We start from the raw sequence: 16,701 nt of genomic DNA on the forward strand, positions 1-16,701 counted from the left end.
CCACCCTGTGCACATGACGTTGGGGCTGAGGGAGGAGGTGTGGGACGGTGTTAAGGAGCCTCCACCTGAGGAGTAAGGGGGGGTGGGTGGGCAGAGGGGGAGCCTCTAGGAACCTGTGAGGAATCCTAGAGAGTGCAGGGGTGGGGTGGGGTGAGGGGCAAAGGAGGATCTTCCACTCAGAAACCTAGAGCTGAAACTTCTTCCAGACTGAGGCCTGGACCTGCAGAGCCGGCCTCCCTCACCCTCCCACCCCACCCCTCCCCACCCCCCAAGGTCTTTATCTAACACATCCATCTTGTCTCAGCATTCTGGCCTCCACTTGTGTGTAACACTCTGCCATACCAAGCTTCATACCACGGACGATCTTCACCCTCATCCCTAGGGATGAGGTCAGTGAGTTCAACGCCTCTTTGACACGTATTCAGTTTTCTCTATTTCTATTCCTCTATTTCTATTTGGGGGCTGAGGATGTAGCTCAGTGGAGCACTGGTCTAGCATGTAAGAACACGAGGCCTTGGGTTTTATACCCAGCGTGCACTCAGAGGGGGAGGGGAGGGGAGGAGGAAGAGGGAGAGACCGCACAATTTAACTTTCCCCATACTGTACTCTGACTCCACGAGAAGAGTTTTATGTTTTCACAGGAAGTGCCCGAAGGCGGGTCCAGGACCACTTACCAAGCATGTCCACACTCACTCCCTCGGCGGCTGCCCGCTCCAGCTGGAAAAAGTCGTAGTCGAATCTGCTCCAGTCTTCACCACCTCGCTCCGAGGGAAACCCGATGTAGAGGAAGGCACTGTTGGATCCCAAGATGATGCGGTCCTGGGAGGGAGAGCATAGGGAGGAAAGGCCTGGCCTGCTCCCGGGGAGCTGAGAAAGCGCTTGTCTGTCTCCATGACTACCCAGGCTCAGCCCTCTTCCAGTCAGAGCCTCCGAAGCAAAGCACAGGGGTCTGATTCAGATTAGGATTTCAGAAGTCCTCTGGGAAAGCAGAAGGGTTAAGCGCAGACCTTATGTGGGGGCTTTTGTTTGTTTGTTTTTGTTTTGTTTTTTTTTTTTTGTGTGTTTTTTTTTTTTTTTTTTTTTTTTTTTTTGAGACAAGGTTTCTCTGTGTAGCTTTGCGCCTTTCCTGGAACTCACTCTGTAGACCAGGCTGCCCTCGAACTCACAGAGATCCACCTGGCTCTGCCTCCCGAGTGCTGGGATTAAAGGCGTGCGCCACCACCGCCCGGCATGGAGGCTTTTCGGTGAGGAAGACCACACTGCGGCTGGTCCACTAAAGGGAAGTCCTTGGGATGGGGCGTGTGCTGGACGTGAAGCTAGGGAGGGCTCACCTAGTGCTTCTAAAAGGGGAGTGGCTGAGCCACCTGCCTGTCTTAGAGGCTGCGGCTTCTGTGTATAGTGATTGGTGAAGGGAGGAGGCTTCAGGGTAGCCAGTAGAGCCGCTGTGGTGGTAGAGACTCCAAGGTGGGGGGCAGAACACAGAGGGACTGGTGTAAGCCGCTAATTAATTCATCACTCCCCGCGGCAGGCTCTCTTAAGCCTCAGATGTCACAAAATGTGAGCGCCAAGAAGGGTCTTGAAGGGTATCCGTTTCCACCTTCCTTGTGTTTCGAGCGATGCTCCTGAGACACAGGGAGTGGGGAGCAGGTCTGTGATCCCAGCCTATGCAGTCTGGCAGAGCTAGGAAGCTCCAGACCTGGACAGTCCCTCTCTGTGTGACAGGAGACATTTCACAAGGAAGTCCCGTCCCCGCCCTCCCACCCCCGACCCCTGCCACCATCGCGAGGGGAGCACGGAGGCACTTCCGTGGCTGGGCGAGGAACGTACCAGATGCTGCAGCTTTGTCCTGTTGGTGACAGGTACCCCATTAACAACAACCTTGCACTTGCCGTGTGGAGCGACTGACACTTGACCATCCAGGTTCACGAAGGAAGCATGTCTATCCGAAATTCTAAGAAGACAGAAATTTGTCGGGGTCACCCAGGAGATTATGATTTCACGGGTGGTCAAGTTGCAAAGTGAGATCCATAACTGGGATCAACGGGGAAGCTCCTGCTGGCCCTCACCGCACACAGTACTGTGGTCCGTAGGCTATCCGAGACTGCAGGGCCCTGGAGGGTGCGGGGAGATGGAAGACAGCAAAGATGCTATTCTAGCCACAGAACAAGCCCTAGCTGGGGACCTGCAGCTGCCAGGAACCACCAGCCACTGAGACCATCACAAAGTCCTTGAACACTACAAGCGAACCATGGAGAAGTGAAAACATGTTTCAATAGCCAAGATTGTATGTGTGTCCATCAGAAGGCAGTGAAGAAATATGGTGTATGTTCACCAGGGGAAACTATGGAAACGATTTGGCCAGAAAGAAAGAATGGGTTCCCATGATGTCAGCAACATGGGTGCAGCTGGAGGGCATTATGAAATCAACCAGGTACAGAAAGACAAATAACCACATGTTCTCCCCCATGTGTGGAGGTCAAAACACTGGTCTCAAAGAAGTAAAGAATAGAAGAGTGGTTGCCATAGCCTGGGGTGGGGGTGGGGGGTGGGGAATAGTTAATGACCACAGGGGTGGAGCGTCTGGTGCTCTACAGCAGAAGCTTATGATGCTAAAAGTCATTAGCTGAGTGCTTTAAAATCCCTAGTACATCTGATCACTAACCATCGTATGTGTGTTCTGAAAATCACTCTACAGAACACAAATACACATACCTATGGTGCCAATTAAAACATATATATGTAATTTTAAAATTATTTTTTTTTGTTTTTTGAGACAAGATTTCTCTGTAGCACTGGCTGTCCTGGAACTTGCATTGAAGACCAGCCTGGCCTTGAACTCACAGAGATCCGCCCCTCTGCCTCCCAAGTGCTGGGATTAAGGGTGTGTGCCACCAGGTGTGGCTTAAAATTAATTTTCAAAAGCTACTGCAGTAAGGGCTCTGAACACCTAAGGATACAGGCACCTGAAGGTGAATTGTGAAAGACCCTCCACGATGTGCTCGGCCTTTCATCTCCCCTTATGTTTTGCAGGGCTGCCTTACTTCTGCTTGTCAAGTTCTGTCTTACAGGCATTAACCACTGACGTCCCTTTCCCCCCAAGATGAGCGGAAGGAAACAGGAGGTGTGCACCACACTGGACTTCAGCAAGCACTCTTGCATGAGCATTGCAGGAGTTGCTGAGGGAGGAGGTCTGGGAACTTTTTAATATTGCCCATCTAGCAGGACTGACAGCCTGGCTTACCTACGACCAGATGACTTTCCAGAATCTTCTCCAGTGAAGCATGCTGGCACAAGCCTGACAACCCAGCACTCAGAGGAGGAGGCAGGGGGATTTTGTGTTTGAGGCCAACCAGGGCTACATAGTGAGATCCTGTCTCAAAAACAAACAAACAAACAAACAAACAAACAAAAAACCTAAAACCAAACTAGACAGATCTCTGGGCTGAGAAGTCCTGGTCCTCTAGTTCAGGACACGGTGCTATTCTTACCCCAGGCCTTGAAGACGAATAGCATTGGAAGCTGCCCGACCAACATCACAGGAGCCTGGAAAGAGTTGGGACAGTTTATCTTCAAATCGTCAGCATTTGGTCTTGATGAGGTAATATTTGATAGTTTGAAAGTGGCATTTTTTTCTTCAGTAAGAGCATGCAAAGACTTTTTTGTTGTTGTTGTTGTTGTTGTTGTTTGTTTTTTTGTTTTTCCTTTCCCCCAATTGGAGCTGTCAATCACAACGGCACCAGGATATGACCTTGCTTTACGGATAATTGTGTTTACTTTCTGCTGTTTGTCTTGGGATCCCCAACTTGGTGAAAATGCCACCTTCTTCATGGGCCTTCGTCCTCAGTGGCCCACTGAAGCTGGGACAGCAAAGGCTCTTTGAAGCTCTGTTTCTGTGGTGGCTGGCCCCTCGGGGTGCACCCTATTCCCTGCAGCTCCTGAGTGCTCCTGGCAGTCCTGCCACCACCCTGCACATGGCTTAGACGTGCACAGTGGTCAGGGAGTGGTCAGGCCAACTCCGGGCGTGGAATGCAACCCATTCAGTAGCACATATATTGGAGAGACATTCCAAAGGCTGCCACCTCCGCAGAAACCACTAGACAAATGTTAGGTGACCACGTGCAGGTGACGGGTAGATGCAGTGTACTTGGTATGTATATGATAGGGACTATTTATCTTAGCAGGGAAAGACATTCCAAACTATGCTCCACCTTGAATGAACTGAGCAGACACAAAGCACGGTGTGATCTCACTGCTATGAGGCGCCATGCGTGGAGAAATCCAGACACAGAAAGAATGGTGGGTCCCCCAGGGCTCAGGGAGGGGAGTGGGGAGGTGGCTCTTAATGGGTACAGAGTTTCAGTTTGAGGTGATGGTGGAAAGTTCTGGAAGTAGGTGTGGTTATGGTTTAGTGCCTCTGCACTGTGCTCTCAAGAGCGGTTAAAGAAGTGAACTTTACGTTGTATGTTTTGTAATACAATATTTTTTAAAAAATCAAAAAAGGAAAGGGAGAGGGAGGGAGGGAGGGAGGGAGGGAGGGAGGGAGGGAGGGAGGGAGGGAGGGAGCAAGGGAAGGGGTGAGGGAGAAGGGGAGGAAGAGAGGGAGGAAGGACATGGAATCAGAGCTGGCCTAGGGGCGGGTAGCAGGAGCCGCAGGATCAAGTACCTTTGTGGATGAAGAACTTGAGGACCCCTGTGAGCTGCGGGTCCTCATTGACGTTGAGAAGGTGTGGGAGAGCCTTTATCATCTGCTGCTCCTAAAAAGACAGAGAAGCCTGTAGATCCCTGAGCCTGTCCCAGGGAGCTCAGGAGGAAGGGAGCTGTCCCGGCAGGCCTGTTCCAAGGCCCAGGGGCCTCCCTTCCTTCCCCGACTAGTCATCTTCTATTGCCCCCCCTTTACTTCTGCCTCACCTTTCTTTTCTTCAGGCCCCTGGCATCCTCTGACTCCTTGTCCCCTACCCCTACCCCGCCCCCGTGGCCCCGCCCCCGTGCCCCCACCCCCGTGGCCCCTCCCCCCGTGGCCCCTCCCTGGGTATCTTTTAACTTGCTGCTAGCTGACTAAGCATCAGTTATTATCAATGGCAAAGAATGGCACACTGCATTCTCCCTCAGTGACACCCAAGTGCATTTCAGTCTTCCTCACAGGGTGGGACCCCATTGTCGGTATGGAGGATGAACAAACAGAATTAAAGCTAACCTTGTGGGTCAGGGTGAGTTTTAAATCCTCAAGTTCCTTCTGATTAATCAGAGGACCATTAAGCAGAGACCATGAAAGGCCTGGTGGTTATTGTTCACTGAAATAAAGTTTTGTAGACCTGTACCCTGAAGCCCACTTAAACCCAGGGTCACACAGGGCCACCCTCCAATGGATGCTGTTTAAAGGGCACCCAAGTTTGCCTAGACCTTCAGAATCCTTGACTCTACATTGATCTGGGCTGCTGACACTACAGACCGAACCCTACTCTACTTCTACCACCTGAGGTTTATTCTGGGCTTCATGAACCTTCCTGTATCCAAGTTGGGTTCTCCCCTCTCTCCTAAGAGTTCCAGGACTGGCCCAAGACTTGGGCATTTGCTCAGAGCCTCATGGCTAAGAATAAGATTCTGGTGAGAGCCAAGGTAGCAGTCTCACCCATGGATGACATCCACAGCCCGGCTTGGAAGCTGGGGTGTGGCTCAGCGATGCAAGGAGGCTTGCCTAGCATTCGCAATGCCCTGGATTTCACCCCAGCACCTAAAATAACAATAATGATGATTGCTGCACTCACAGCATGGCCTGTTAGGATCTGATGGTGAAAGTGAATGCCACCCAGGAGGGACACTAGAGCTCAGGCCAATCTATACTGTCCCCAGGGGACACTCACGTAGTCCTTGAAAAACGAGTCACAAAGTGTCCTAACATCTGTCCTCACTCATCAGCCTTGCCATGATCTCCTTGATTCCGTCAGGCCAACTCTGCCCTCACCACAGTCCTGAGTCTGGAGCCTGACCACAGCTGTGTGGAGGGAGGTGGGCCGCTAGGGGACGGACGGTGTGAGCCTCACCTTCGTGAGAGCCGCATACTGCTCCTCCCATTCCTTCCGCGCCTGCTCCAGCAGGTGGGCCCAGGTCCCCCGAATCCCCAGCTGCCATTCTGCCAGGGAACCAGCTGAGTGTTCTAGAGGGAGGGAGGGAGGGACTTGAAGCATCCACGTCACCAACAGTGAGACGTAGAGGGACAGCAGAGGGGTGGGAAAACCGAGCTGTTTCTATGTTCTGCCGCAGGTGGTGGTGCCCCGGGGTGAGTCGGGCATTAGAACACAAGAATGAGTCCTGGGAAGCATGGAGCTCAGAGGTCCCCCTTTCCCCTTTTCACGTGTGCAGGCATGTGACCATCTGTTCAGGGAATTCCCATCCGACCAGAGGTCGGAAAGAATGACAGATTTGTCTTACGCTGTGTTTGCCTGTTTCATGCCTGGGTCTGTAAACAGTGGGAATTAGATGCCGAATGTGTGTTGACACCCAGCACATCCAGAACCTTGGGACCAGCAGAGCTGGGCATGGACCACCGCGTGCATCTACTCTAACTCAGGCCGTGCTCTGTGGCCCTGGATGCCTGAGGTCGGCAGGTCAGCGTAAGAAGCCTGGAGATGTGTCCTGGTGGGTGTGCCTGCTCTGTGTCCCAACAGCGTGGGACAGCACAAGGCCATGGTTTCACATCAGTGCCAAACGAGACAACATTGATGTCAAAGCTGGAATATTCCAAGGCTGAGCCAGAAGATCCTTAACAAAACGTGGGCCTCCCTCCCACCCCCCTCCACCTGACCACTCCTCCTTCCCCAGCCCAGCTGCTACGCAGGCCACCACCTCTCGGTCCTTCCAACCAGCATCTGGACGTCAGGTGTGGCTGAGCGAGCACAACCTGACTTGATTTACCTGCCGCTCCAGTGCCCCCGAATCCGAGCAGGGACTTGTTCTCCGTCCTGGATGCTTTCCCCAGCGCGCAGGTGTTGATCACAGCTTTGTTCTGAACCTTTTTAGTCCTGTCACAGGCAATGACAGACACTCCCTCAGGCCCCACTGCAGTCAGGGCGGCACCGCCAGCCCTGGGAAGCAGCCGGCAGGCTCCGATCCCAGGCAGGACCGTGCTAGTTTTCACTACCAGGAGTGTCCAGCCTTTTGACACTGTTGCATTCTACAGATTCCTCGGGCCACATCCACAGCTAGCCTGGGATGCATTGTGGGCCCGCGGGCCAAAGCCTAGACGTATCTGCAACCATTAAGACCAAAACTGACCTCGGGTACCAACGTGGTTCATACAAACTCACAAAGCGCAGCTGAGTCCCCACGCTAGGCGCTGGAATATCCCGAACACACTTGGCTAATCCAAGAATGTGATTCACCAACAGTCAAACCCCTGGAAACCACAGGCAAACTGCGCTGCCATGGGCCACAAGCTACAGGGGTTTCTGTTCCTGTCTCTACTCCCACCCCGGCGTTGCCGCGGCAGAAAGCTCAGGTATACCATAGCATGATTTATTCTCTGTCTGAAATTCAAATTTAAAGGGATATCTCCTGCCATTTATTATCTTCATGTCAGGGATTAAATGCTAGGCTTTCCCACAGGGCTCCACCCCCACAGGCGTTCTGTGCCTTACCCCCTTTCATTTCACAGAAGAAATGTAAAGGTTCCAATGAGGCTTGCTCCAAGCACAAAGTCAGGAGCGGAGTAGAGAGAGCAGGAGGAAAGGAACATTCCAGAGGCTGCTAAAGCCGAAGTTCCACAGATGCTGGGAGAAAAGTGTCATGGCATGAGGCAGTATTGCATCTGAGCGGTGAAGAGTGGCGGGGGGCAGAGGTGGGGGGGCGGCGGGGATGTGGTTTTCACTCACAGGAAAGGGCTCTGAGAAGCGTCTGAAGGGCAGATCAGGAGAGGCGGTGCTGGAGGCATGACCTGAACTGGAGGGTTTTGCTGTTGTTTTGGTTTTTTTGAAACAGGATCTCACCTGGCTGGAGCTGTTGAACTCACAGAGATCCACCTGCATCTGATTCCCGCGATGGGATTAAAGGCTGCACCACCACGCTGGAGCCCAAAGAGTAGTTCTGAGCGTCCCTGCAAGAGCGCCGCCTCCCTTTCTCCCTTTTGTTTTGATTTTTCATTCCTCTCTCACTAGTCACTTAATTCTCCTCTCCTGGACTCCCCTCCCTAGACACCAAGCCATCAGGTAGCAGCGTGCTGAAAGGAGCCGGGACTTAGGACCCGGGACACGACCAGTTGCTGCTCATCAACTACTCACCTCTCGGCGTATCTCAGTGTCGACAAGGTCTCCTCATAGCAGATATCAGCTGGGCTTATGGCGGCAATCTGGAACCAGCCCGTGCAGACTTTCATCATCCAGAGCTTTATTACCATCCATGCTATTAAAATAGCTAATACTTGGGTTGGAGGGATGACACCACCAGTCAAGTACTTGCTTTGCAAGCAAGAAGGACTGGGTTTGATACCAGAAGCCACACAAAAGTGCCATGCGCGCTGGCACCCGCTTGGAATCCCAGCTCTGGGAGGCAGACAGGAGGACCCATGGGGCTCACTGGCCTGTGGTCTGCATTAATTTGTGAGCTCCAGGCCAGTGAGAGACCCTGTCTCAAAGGAAGTGGATGGCATTCCTGAGGATGACACTAGAGGTTGTTGTCTGGCCTTCACACAAGTGTGCACACACAGAGACAGGTTTGCACATGCACCTCATGCATGCACATGCTAAAAAATGCACGCACATAAAAAATGTTCACGAAACAACTTATACATTTAATTTTCAGTATTATTTGAACCCTAAATTATTTACTTTTAAAGATTTATTTGCAAGATCACATATGTGTATGAATGTTTCGTGTGTGTGTGTGTGTGTGTGTGTGTGTGTGTGTGTGTGTGTGTGTATGTGCCTGGCCCTGTGGAGGTCAGAAGACATCAGATTCCCTGGGACTGGAGCTACAGATGCTTGTGAGCCACTATGTGGGGTGCTGGGATCAAAACTTGGTCCTCTGCAAGAGCAAGAGCTCTAAACCACTGAGCCATCTCTCCACACCTCTGAACTTTAAATATTCAAAAAAAAAATTATTTTTACATTTGTGTGTGTGTGCGCGCGCTCAAGCATGTGGCAGTCAGAGGACAACTTGCAAGAGTCGGTCCTCTCCTTCCACTCTGTCGGCTCCGGGACTAGAACTCAGATCATCAAGTTTGGCAGCAAGCACCTTTTCCTGCTGAGCCAGTTCACTGCCCAATTTGAATTTTTTTAAATTTATTTTTATTTTACTTGCATTGGTGTTTTGCCTGCATGTACATCTGTGTGAGATGTCAAATGTTGGAGTTACAGACAAGTGTGATTACAGACAGGTGTGAGCTGTCATGTGGGTGCTGGGAATTGAACCCAGGTCCTCTGGAAGAGCAGTCAGTGCTCTTAACCACTGAGCCATCCCTCCAGCCCACGCTATTTGAACTTTACAAGCCAGAAAACTCTGCTTAGAGAAAACTAGTACAGCCAAGGTCACCCAGATGGTAACCAGCCAGAACTGGAATCTGTGCTGGCCACCGGCTAACTCTGAAATTTGTCCCTGGCCTGTGACTGCCACAGGCACTGTGTGCTTGGGCCTCAGCAACATCCTCAGGAAACTGAGTGACTGCTGGATGCTATCAGGGTTGGAAGAAAAAAGTTTTGCTCATTCCAGATCCTGTCAAAGGCATGGCGGCTAATCCTGTGTGACCTTTCCATCGCTGAGACAAAACGCCCAGGAAAACCAACCACCAAGAAGGATTTCTCTGGGCTCAGACCCCCAGAGGACTCAGCGCACCCCAGCAGGTAGTGCAGGTGGAGGAAGCAGAGCATCGCACAGGTGCATTGTGGGTCTGGGAGAAAGCCTGAACTGTGGGGGGTGGGGGGCTTCCCTGCCCTTCCTCCCTCTTACGCGACCTCAGCCTGCAGCCTCAGGAATGCTGCAGCCCACACCAGGGCAGGCCTTTCTTTGCTACACCCTCTCTGGAAACACTGCCACAGACTCCGGCTGGGGTAGGGTATGCTTCGCTAATCTCCGAATTGTGGCAATGCATTTCCGTGAAAACGTCTCTTACGTTCTAAGAGACTGGAAGAGATTGGAACTTTGGCTGGACCTCACAGCCAGAGTTAACAGCACACCTTGAGGTCATTAAGACCTAAGACTGCTGTCCTACCATGTGCTCAGCCCGGTTTGTTTAACCCGCCTTTAAGAGAACAACCTTGCCTTGGGTTTCCCTGCGACCAACATTTACAACCTAAGGTAAAGCGTGACTCTGATCTTGGGTTAAGTCCTCTTCCATGGCCGTGACTCAGGGAAAAACGGGTGTATCATTTGCTGAAAAGCAGCAAATACAGCAGTTGAAGGCGGCTTCCTAAGATCTACCATAATGTTTGAAAGCCTCTATGGATATTGGCTGATGAACAATGATGTCTGGGTACTGTCTGCTGTCTGGGTCAGCTGGAATCAGTTGGAGCCAGTGACTCATCCCTTTCAAGAGAAAGTTTTGTTGATATCCATGGGAGGCCTGCCCTTTTCTGAACAGAAATGGAGGGGGAGTGGGTGGGGGAGGGGAGAGTAGAGGCTGGGGGAGGGAATGGGAGAAGAGGGAAGGATGTAAAATAAGTAAATTCGGGTTGGGAATTCAGCTCAGTGGTAGAGTGCTTGCCTAGCAAGCACAAGGCCCTGGGTTCGGTCCTCAGCTCCGGGGGGAAAAAAAAAAGGCGAAAAAATAAATTTAAAAAAAATTTAATTAAAATTAAAAAGGAGAGTTTGTTCGTTTTTGCTGAAAGCCAGGCTGGTGTCATTGAGCTTGGAGGAGGTTAGCTGTGGCCATTCTGTGTTTTATTTGAGTCTTGGGATGCTCAATATTTATCTCCTACCTCCTTCAGTATTTTGTTGTTGCTAAAACACTACAATGGAGGGGGTGGGTAGGGGGCTGGCTCAGTGGAAGGAGAAATGCCTAGAATGGTACCCTTCTGTAGTTCCAGCACTTGAGAGGCTGAGGCAGGAGGATTGTGATTTTTGAGTCCAACCTATGTTATATAGTGAGACCCTGTCTCAGAATGAGCAAAGCCTCAGGTCTGCCCTCATGAGTCTTGCGGCTAGATCTGCACGGTGTCCTCGCCTCACTGTGCAGGTGACTAGACTGCCGTCAGGTCGCTGGATTTTCATCTGCAGTCGGAAACTTAGAAGGTGTCTTGGCTGCACTGGTTTTGTTTCTGCTTTCCCAGTCCTGGGAATGGAGCCCAGACTCTAATACATGGTGATGCTGTACCCTGAGCTGCATCCCCAGGCCAGAGGAGTGTTGTTTTAATCCAGGTTCCTGGTGAATGCACCACTGAGATCCACACATAACCAACACCTGGAAAGACTTTTAGATGAAGTATTTAGGCAAGAGTTCATGATAAAAGGCGAGGGTGTGTTTTACTGTGAGTTTGGAGATGGGCAGCATTTACCCAGTTTTGTCTCATTCTGCAACTGGAGAGGGAGGGCCCTGGCTTAGCAGGCTGCTGCCCACATAGCTGACTGACTCTCGGTGCTAAGACGGAAACTCGGTCACCCTGCAGGTTGTATGTCTGCCTGGCAACTGACTGCCTCACCACAGAATGCAGGTGGTAGTGTTATTGTTAATTTTGTTCATGGCTCAGTGGCAGAGCACTTGCCTGGTGTGTGCTAGGCCCTGGTTTCTATCCCCAACACAAAACGGAGTCAAAATGGAAAGCAATATATATTCCAGTAGCAGCCCCGAAAGCTGCGGCAAAGAACAAAATATCTAATGTTGTGGAAGCCTCGTCACACGCCGAAGCGGACAGGCATCAGAGTCTGTGAGACGATGGAGAGAGCAAGGCTGAGCACTGAGTCCTGGGTGTGTTGAGAGTGATTTCAGCCAGAGAATACCAAGAGCTGTTCTAGGAAAGAAAGAGATCTTACCAGTGTTGTCCGGCTGTTCCCGCCCAGAGCCGACTGGAGCAGTTTGGTCAGAACCGAATCTCTGTAGGGAATATGCAGAACTTTCTTCCCCATGGCGGAGTCAGCCAGAGCACTGCTCGAAAGAGAAAACCCTAAACAGTCAACGGAAGGGCTGAGAAGACGCTGCGTCTCCAGGTAACTGGAGATGGCCCACACATCCCTGCAGTGGTCCCTGTGGGTAAGCCACTATTTACGTCTGCCTCCAAGGAGCCCCCTCAAACCATGAGCCAAGATAAATCCTTCCTCCCTGAAGTGGCTCCAGGTCGGAGAGAAATGGCTAACACACCCTGTAAAGTGGCAATAATAACACAGACTAGGCCAGGCAGTGGTGGCGCACGCCTTTCATCCCAGCACTCAGGAGGCAGAGGCAGGCGTATCTCTGTGAGTTTGAGGCTAGCCTGGGCTACCAAGTGAGTTCTAGGAAAGGCACAAAGCTATACAGAAAAACCCTGTCTCAAAAAACCAAAAAAAGAAAAAAAAAGAAAAGAAAGAAATAACACAGACTAGTAGACACCTGTGCAAAAGTGTCCAAGCAATGCCCCGGCCAACAGGGCTTTAACGGGTTCTCCACCACCCTAAGGACGGAATGTAGAGACAGGAGACACAAAGGAAATACCAAGTCAAGATTCTGATCAAGGTGCAACTTTATTTTTCTCCAGGAGGGTTTATATAGTTCCTGCAGGGTGGGGAAAGCAGGAAGCTGTTATCTGCATAGGGTGGGGCAAGCTAACAGGATGTTTATGTAGGATGTTTACAGGGTGAAAGGGTCAAGGGCTCTGACTCAATGTCCTGTTGCTAGGCAACCTGACTGTAAGATGATCTAGTTCCCTGTCTTATGGGGGGTCTGTATTTTTCCACTGACTAGAGATTCTATCCTTGTCCCTGACAAAGCAAGACAGGACAGAAGCCAGAGACCCCGTGTGCATAGATAGCCTCATCTACACCAACGACAGGGACAGGAGAGAGGGCCCCGAGCTTAAGAGCATGTACTGCTCTTGCAGAGAACGCAACTCCCACACCCGCAATAGGTAGTTCCCAATTACCTGTAACTCCAGCTCAGGGGATCTGGCGCCCTCTTTTGGCCTCCATGAGCACCTGCACTCACATGCACATACCCACTCTCATATACATAATTAAAAATTTTTTAAATTATAAAACTCAAGATAATTAGGCAAAGATGAATCTGATAGTAAAGGTGTTATGAATTATGCACACGTGGGAAACCTCCAGCTGGCCAGGCCAGGGTATCGCATGCGTGAAGGAAAACTTGCTGGTGTGCTGGGCAGATGCACACCATCGCTCTGCAATTCACAACCCAGACGCTGCATCCACGTGGAGAGTTTATTATAATAGAGAGATAAAGAGGAAGATAGGAAAGAGGGGGAGAAGAGAGAAAGAGAGAAAGAGAAAGAGAGAGGTCAAGGGGTGTACACGTCGAGGAAAAGGCAGGAGAGAGAGAGGAGAAGGGGTGGAGATTTTCCTTAAAAAGAGACTTTTACAGGGCGGCACCAAGGGGTGGGATTTCAAGGGGCGGATCAGAATATTAACAAAAGGCCCGCTTGTTTTGATAGTGTGCTAGCAGGTAGGGGTGTGCCCCGGTAGGGAGGGGTGTGATGGAGACTTGTGGCTTCTGAGAGTGTTCTATATTTTGACCTGGGTGTGAATTACATTTTGTGTGTGTGTGTGTGTGTGTGTGTGTGTGTGTGTGTGTGTGTGTGTGTGTGAACTTGTTTATATAAATTCATTGAACAGAGCATTTAAGATTTATGTACTTCAAAGCTGGGCGGTGGTGGCGCATGCCTTTAATCCCAGTACTCGGGAGGCAGAGGCAGGCGGATCTTTGTGAGTTCGAGGCCAGCCTGGGCTACCAAGTGAGTTCCAGGAAAGGCGAAAAGCTACACAGAGAAACCCTGTCTCGAAAAACAAAAAAAAAAAAAAAAGAGATTTATGTACTTCAAAGAAAAAAAGATGTATGTATGTCACTGGGATTTATACCATAATTAAAGAGTTTTTTAAAGTTACTCTCAGAAGAAATTGTGACACTTCACAGTTTGGTTGGAGCCTCTGGCTCACCCCTGCATGGTCTTGGAAACCCCATTCCCCCCACCCTCTCTCTCTAAACCCCCCCCCCCAGCTCAGAGAGCCTCTGACCAAAAAAAAAAAAAAAAAGATGCCAAAATGCCCAGTTCCACATTCTTGGCAGCTACCACCCCCCCCCCCCCCCGCCCGAGTGCTCAGCTTTTGACCATACTTGGGCACAAACCCAGCTTGTGGCAGACATGTCCTCACTGTTAGTTCCTGCCGGGGCAGCAGCCTGCCTCAGCTGCCAGGGCAGTTACATCATCACCTGCGGACACACAAGCATCCTTTAAAAGTGCCCGCCAGTTCCCTCTCTTGCCTCCCCTCTTGCCTGTTCTCTGTCTGTCTGTCTGCCTGCCTGCCTCCTTACTCCAAAACAGTCGTTCACTCTCTCTCTCCCCCTTTCCCCAATAACCCTCTTGCACCAGCTCTGTTCCCAGTGGCATGTTTGCTTAGTGGTGTACCTAGTGGCATACCTTGGCAGGGTCCTCCAAAAGATGCCAACTTTGCCTTTGTTTTGTTTTTTTAAAGATTTATTTATTTATTATGTATACAGTGTTCTGTTTGCACGTATCCCTGCACACCAGAAGAGGGCACCAGATCTCATTACAGATGGCTGTGAGCCACCATGTGGTTGCTGGGAATTGAACTCAAGACCTCTGGAAGAACAGCCAGCACTCTTAATTGCTGAGCCATCTCTCCAGCCCCCAACTTTGCCTTTTTAAAAAATTCTTTTAATCGCCCCTCACCCACAATCTATAACATCTCCCTGCTCTAGTTCAGGTGCAGAACTTCTCTGGCCTCGATCTCTGAGACTGGGGAACTGGCCCAGGAGTTGCTTTGCTCAATAAACCTGTTGGCTCTACTTTTGCAATTCTGCTTGATCTGGCTTGCTGCATTGGTGGAGAAACTTTTGGGGTGGGGGGAGAAAACCTATTACTCACCTTTTTACATGAAGTTAAAACAATGTGTCACACATATGCACTAACATGCATGTGATAGAACAAGATTGGAGAAGGCTCACTGGATGGAATGTGAAGATGAGGTCCAATTCCAGCACCCACATAAAAGCCAGGCTATTGTGTAATATTATTTTAAGATGTGTTACATTTGTTTATGCTGTGGAACATTTATTTAATGATGCAAAGATTTGTTTTATTCTTTTACATTGCATTTGTTTAACTCTGAAGCTGTGTACTTACTGTATTATACCTGACTGGTCTAAAAAAGAGCTGAATGGCCAATAGCAAGGCAGGAGAAAGAATAGGCAGGGCTTTCAGGCAGAGAGAATACATAGAAGGAGAAAAAGAGAGAAAAGAGGGACCCAGGAATGAGAGAAGGAGGAGGACACTAGGGGCCAGCCACCCAGCTACACAGCCAGCCACGGAGTAAGAGTGAAAATAAGATGTACAGAAGTAAGAAAAAGAAAAATCCCAGATGCAAAAGGTAATGGGATAATTTAAGTTAAGAAAAGCTGGCTAGAAACAAGCCAAGCTAAGGCCGGGCATTTATAAGTAACAATAAGCCTCTGTGTGATTTATTTGGGAGCTCCAAAAGAGCCAAAAAAGCAAAACGGGTAAAACAACAACAACAACAACAAAAAACAACCAACAACACCACCTGGCTGGTGTGGCAGTCCACCAGACCTTGGGAGGTAGAGACCAGAGATCTCCCCCGGGGCAGGGGGCGGGAGAACAGACCCCAGGGCAATCTTTCTAGAGCTAGACTAGCTGAACCCGTGGGCTCCATCTTCATCAAGAAACCTCACTTCAATAAATACAGTGGAGAGAGCTGAGGGAGACATCCTACATGAGGAGGACATCTTTGATCTCTGCACATGTGTGTACATATGTGCACACCCATCCACATGTGTACACACACACATACAAACACCTCCCTGGCCAAAAGGAAAAGAAAGAAAAACAAGGAGGAGCAATGGTGGGAGGGGTGGGACCTCAAAGCCCACGTGGCGGGTACCTCCAGAAGGAGAGCCCAGGAACAGAATTCTGCACCACACCAACTACTTCAGTTGATGAAAGGAACATTTATTCTGCTAACGTTATTTTGTGAAGCATTAATTAGTTTTGAATATACAGGCGGGCTGGGCATGAACCAATGATGCCACTGTATCGTGAACTAAAGGCTATTATTAATCTAATTTTATTTCATTTACCTTGGTAGGTTTGGAGCTGGGGATGGGATCCAGGTCTCAGGCTCACTAGGGAACTGGAGTACCACCCTCTGCTCTTTTAGATGTGATTGTTTTACATCATGACCCGGTGGTTTGAATGAGAAGGGCCCCTGTAGTGTTACATTTGTTTAGGCTGCATTTGTTTAATCATGTAAAGATGTGTTCCTTTCGTTTAGGCTGCATTTGTTTAACTGTGTAAAGATGTGTTGCATTTGTTTTATCTTGCCTGCCTAAGGCACCCAACTGGTCTAATAAAAAGTCAAACAGCCAATAGCCAGGCAGAGGAGGGATAGGTGGTACTGTCAGGCAGAGAGAATAAGTAGGAGGAGGAATTTAGACTTAAAAAGAAGAGGGAGAAAGAGGGGGAGAGGCCCAGGGCCAAGTGGCCAGACAGAGGAAGCAGGAAAAGCAGGACATACAGAAGGAAAGAAAGGTAA

The 16,701-nt window shown here is 50.1% G+C and overlaps 1 protein-coding gene across 1 annotated transcript in view; it reads right to left on the reverse strand.

Annotated features, from left to right (window-relative positions):
• Window positions 1–16,701, reverse strand: part of LOC102908941 (kinesin-like protein KIF28) — a 58,200-nt gene that overhangs the window by 20,383 nt on the left and 21,116 nt on the right. The window contains exons 7-14 of the mRNA XM_042258716.2: window positions 11,956–12,067; window positions 8,274–8,341; window positions 6,913–7,019; window positions 6,042–6,154; window positions 4,664–4,754; window positions 3,489–3,543; window positions 1,828–1,951; window positions 675–819 (exon numbers count right to left, since the gene is read on the reverse strand). Coding sequence (XP_042114650.1) covers window positions 675–819; window positions 1,828–1,951; window positions 3,489–3,543; window positions 4,664–4,754; window positions 6,042–6,154; window positions 6,913–7,019; window positions 8,274–8,341; window positions 11,956–12,067 — 815 coding nt within the window. The remainder of the gene's footprint in view (window positions 1–674; window positions 820–1,827; window positions 1,952–3,488; window positions 3,544–4,663; window positions 4,755–6,041; window positions 6,155–6,912; window positions 7,020–8,273; window positions 8,342–11,955; window positions 12,068–16,701) is intronic.

This window comes from Peromyscus maniculatus, chromosome 11, assembly GCF_049852395.1.
Source record: "Peromyscus maniculatus bairdii isolate BWxNUB_F1_BW_parent chromosome 11, HU_Pman_BW_mat_3.1, whole genome shotgun sequence".
Lineage (NCBI taxonomy): Eukaryota > Metazoa > Chordata > Mammalia > Rodentia > Cricetidae > Peromyscus > Peromyscus maniculatus.